Genomic DNA, 5,099 nt, shown 5'->3' with positions numbered 1-5,099 from the left:
TTTCATTCAGAGGCTAGGCCCAAATTCATTCAATTTGCCTCAAGCAGAATTGGAGTAAGACTACACTCTTTAGGATACTAGTCATCAAAATGATGCAAAGCTGCTTTATTCACTTTAACTATCCTCGTGTATCTCTCATATTCAACAAGCTGAGGAAACATCAATCTTCATTAAGGTCTTCCTTAGAAGGACATGTGTCTTCTCCTTAGACTCTATTTAACTTTTCAAGTAGGATTAGTGAATAAATAACTGAACATGGTGCCAAAATCTACCATTTCCATTTTTCTGATTACATTAGCAAATTTTGTATTTCTTCTCCGTGCAAAGCTGAGCCTAGATACAGTGGAGTTACGGCTCATGAGCAGAAAGGGGCTGACAGTTGGAAAACACACAGAAATTAGGCGAGCAGTGTTCACCAACCACCAATTGGGATGATCAATGAGAGCAATACAAAGGTGAACAGTGGAGGAGAGGGTTTGAAAAGATACAAAGGTGATCATCAGAATGAAGATGCTTTGCGAGGCTCTAGACTCAGGGGAGGATCTGTGGGAAACATGATTCCTGTGAATGTGCTTGACCCGCTGCTTGTGCCTGTGCAGGGTGAAAACCATGGAACCACTCGTCCAGATTATGACCACAGTAAAGGAAACTTCAGGGAATACTATTAATGCTACATATACTGAGCCACTGATTTTCCCCTGGTCAGTAGCAAAACAGTATCCAAAATCTCTTTTCTTTACAATGTTTTTCCTGCTCCATTTGCTAGACATGTACAACTCTGACACCAGAAAAATTAAATTTACAACCATGTAAATGATCCAGCAAAGGGAGATTGAAAACCCAATGTACTTTGGGGCTTTGATTTTAAGATGCTTCCAACAGGAGCTCATGGGGCTGATCACGATGGTCTGGAACACACTCAAGAGGCAAGTGGTGCCAATGGATACACTCCTGCCCACTCTCTCAACATACAAAAGAAATCTGCATCCAAAATAATTTAAAAAATGTTTCAGCCCAAAAGCTGCCACTGTGTGGGGGACTCCTGCAGAGAGAATGATCAAGGAGTTAGATATAGTCAGGTGCTTGAGAATCAGATCTGTGGCCCTCAACCTGCTTTCAGTGTGGCCGTGCAGGAGGTAATGGCAAAGCAGACAGAAGTTGCCCAGTGTTCCAATTACAGTCTGTGACAAGGCGATTATTGCTATTGTCATCTTACTGGATTCTATTGTGTCATTCTGCATGTTTTCCTTCAAGTTGTGGGAACAGTCATTCCTCGGAGCCCAAAGATTCATTGAAGATTTTTGACACCAAGAGTAACTTGCCTTGTGTGCTCCTGTTCGAGTGTCAAGCCTTCATAATTCACAAAAAGATGGAGAGGTAACAGATATACTTCATGGAAAAGTCAGCACTAAAGAAGTGGTCTGATCCTGGGGGAAGTAATGAGAAGTGAGAGTATATGGAAGGAAAGCATGAAACCACACTTTGAGAATAAGCTGAACTTTGCTAGCTATATTGGAAAAAAGAAAAATCTTGATCATTAACATCATTACAAAACAAATTAACTCTGAATGCCTTGCTGATCTAAAATTTGATAAAATTTATTAAGAAAATATTCTTATATCCTAAGCAGCACAGAACATATTAACCATATGGATGCAATATCATTCTTTTATAATAAAAATAGGAGCTGATTCTCATCAACACACACACACACACACACACACACACACACACAAACACATACTTTTAAGAAGCACAAAGAACTCCTAAAGACCTCCAGTAGAATAAACAATGGGCATATCATTAAGACAGAAACTTCAGTAAGAGGATAGTCAAAGGATAAAACATGTCTAAAATATATTCAACTTCCTAAGTAATCAGAAAAATACAAACATATCTCTATCTGGTATGATCAAACATCACCTAGAAATCTAGAATGAAACAACACAACACCAAGTTTTGTGAAGGATGAAAATAAAGCAAGAATCTGGTACACTGCGGATGAGTGTTAAAATTGGTCCAAATATTTTGGGAAACTGTATGGTACCTACCTTAGTGGACCAAAGGTAATCCTCTGTTCCCAGCAAATTCACCTCATATGAATATACTCAACAGAAATTTGTAGTCATATCACGAAAAAAATAATCACAGAATTTATGTATCAGCACTCATTATTACTCAAAATATCCCCAAATGCAAAGCAACCAACTTGTCTATTAAAAGTAAATTGAATCAATTAATTGTTTGATATTTACACAAATGAGCCCCAAGTAGAAATGCTAACGAATGCCAACAATAATACGGAACAATACAGATAAATTCATAATAATCATGTGGAACGGAAAAAGCGTCATTATTAACCATTTCATGCTGTATGATTCCATTTATATAAAGTACAACACAGACAAATGTGATCTAATCTTTCAAATGTTAAGATGGTAGTAAACCTGTTCCCAGGTCCTCTAACTATACCCACCAGAACTACACCCTTGGGAAGAGTGACTTATATGGGGCACAACAGGGTTTAGGAGGACTGACAACATTCTGTTTCTTTATCTAGGTGTTGTGAACAGAGGAATGGTCGTTGGTGAAATTCCACAGAGCTGTGCACTAATGACCAGTAGATGTGTCTTTAATTTTTAAAAAATACATTTCTTCCCCCCAAACTTGGGATTTGTTGGGGGAAAGGTTATTTTCACGAATGTGTGTGGCCTGTTGACTGTGTCCAAACAGGATGAAATTTATGGATCTATGGGTCCAGACTGTGAGGCCAACCATGAAAGGGGATCAGGACAATGCAGCTTAGAGTGAATCTGTGATTTTCTCTTGAAATTCAGCACAGCTTATCCTAAATCTTTGTCCTTTGTGATGACTTATTGCTAAATTTGGCAATCATTTACATAGGGAAAATGATATTTATTTACCATTTATACGCTGCTATTTATATGCTGGATGTTTATCCATCATGTACAGCGTCCAGCAAAGGAAAATGGAAACCTCAATCCTCTCTGGAGCTTTTACTTAAGTTTCACCCACCTGGAGTTCATGGAGTTGATCTCAATGGCAGGAGATGCATAAGAGGCAGGTGGTGCCACTGGACACACCCTTCCAGGTTTGTGAGGATAGAAAACAATTTGCTTTCAAAAATCACCAAAGAAAAGCTTCAACAAAAGGCTGCCATTGTCTTGGAGACACTGTAAAGGAAATGATCAAGAAGTGACTATAGACAGGTGCTTGAGGATCAAATCTATGAACCTCCAACCACATTCATTGTAGTAAAGGAAGAGATAATGGTAAATCAAAGAGAAAACACCCACAATGCTGACAATAGCCTGAGATATGCAGACCGTTCTTGTCAAATCCCTGGAGGCCTATCTGTCAGTTCTCAGTGACTGATACTTGTCTTCAGAGCCAGAAGATCCTGCAGTTTAACCTGTTGTGTGGATTACATGCATCATATGAGCTCAAATCCAATACACTTTCTCAGAAATATATACCTAAGTTCTGTTCAGAAGCTTCTCAGAGTGGAATGTATAACTTTTTAGTCACACTTACAATGTCTGAGTCACTGCTACAATGCCCTACGTGTGGTACTTTGTTTGATTTTCCTAACTGCATTACATAAGCACTGGCATTATTTTCATTGTAACGATAAGAAGTCTTAGATACAGGGTGGTCAAATATGTTTAAATTCACATGCTGCTTAAGGGCTGAATGGAGATATGAACTTGGCTATTCTTGTGGCCAAGACAGTAGCCTAACTGCTCTGTCACAATAACAAACCACGTTAGCTGTGTCTTCAAATAATCCATACCTGTGTATAGCTTTCAATTTCATACTTTTCCATTTTATTTCATATGGTTGTTATTTTTTTGTAATTTTAATTATAAAAAGTTTCAATTTTTGTTTAAAAATTTTTTCTCTAGGTCAAAATCAAAAATGAATGAAATGTTAGAGATGATAAAAAATTGGAGATGCAGTAATTACAGGTTAATCGTGAAGGAATGTTTCAGTTGTCCATATTAGATTTAAATAATGCAAGATTTACTCAATATTAGTTTGGGAGCAGAAAGACTCATTTGCTATCATGGCAGGATAAAAACCAAAGTGGCATCTATCAAAAAACTTAGTGAAAAATATCACCTTGTTCCATAAACTATGATGCAGGAAATGCTATTATGTGATACGTCAGTGTAGAATAGACACCACGTTATTAAGAGTCTGGTTCAGATGCTTAGGTATTTCTTAATACCTAGGTTATGGAAAACTATTAGGAATAAGGCAAGATTTTCAAGTGATATGCTGAAACAAGAGACGTGCAATAGGGAATTTTAAGACTATGGACTCTTGTGAACTGTGTAAATTACAATCTTAAGGAAATGAGTTGTGACCTTGGGATTGATGTTAAATCTTATTAAAGCAGAGAAAATAAGACAAGATAGATTTGGTCCTGTAAACTGTTGTCTGAAACTCATAATTATAAAGTTACTTTTTCCTCATCATCCTTCTCGCACTTCAAGAGGGAAAGCAATGCTGCCATGGTCATCAGACCTCAGGTGTTTTCACTAGAGACACAGTGACTGTCTCCAGTAGGTTATGGACTCACGTGCTCAGTGTCAGATAAAATATAGTTTCTTGATTCCAAAGAAATTCATGTACATGATTTCTGTAGAGGATTAGAAAAATTGTGACAGTCCTATGCTACTCTGTGTTGCAGGCATGAACACATTATAAGCACGCCCCTAATAATACTGAAAATTTAATCTATGATTCCTCTAATGTAATGTGAACAGCAGAATGATTTCCTAACTACAGTCCTTAAGCACCTTGAAATGATTCTTCATTATCACTGGGATTATTCATCCCTAATCATCCTCACAGAGGATTTTATTAATTCCCTTGCAGGACATCAGGGATCGGCGTAGGGCCTTGAATCCTACTCACTCTTTAAAATCTCAGCTCATTGCTAAGGAATTACTCTGCCTCCCTGTCTAGCTTTGCCACTGGATCTCTTTCTAACCCCAGAAGCCCATTTCCAGACAGGAACGCTTACTTAGACTTCCTTCCTTACAGACTGTGCCCTCAGGCTGATGTCAAAA

The 5,099-nt window shown here is 37.9% G+C and overlaps 1 protein-coding gene across 1 annotated transcript; it reads right to left on the bottom strand.

Moving 5' to 3' along the window:
- Positions 1 to 224: 224 nt before the first annotated feature.
- LOC103547821 (vomeronasal type-1 receptor 4-like) lies at positions 225 to 1,292 on the bottom strand. Its single transcript, XM_008515273.2, has one exon. It carries the CDS (start codon positions 1,290 to 1,292, stop codon positions 225 to 227), a length of 1,068 nt encoding a protein of 355 aa, XP_008513495.1.
- Between the last annotated feature and the right edge of the window lie 3,807 nt (positions 1,293 to 5,099).

This window comes from Equus przewalskii, chromosome 9 (assembly GCF_037783145.1).
Source record: "Equus przewalskii isolate Varuska chromosome 9, EquPr2, whole genome shotgun sequence".
NCBI classification, from domain to species: domain Eukaryota; kingdom Metazoa; phylum Chordata; class Mammalia; order Perissodactyla; family Equidae; genus Equus; species Equus przewalskii.
Note: the sequence above shows the minus strand (reverse complement) of the source record. Positions and strands in the feature narration are given on the sequence as shown.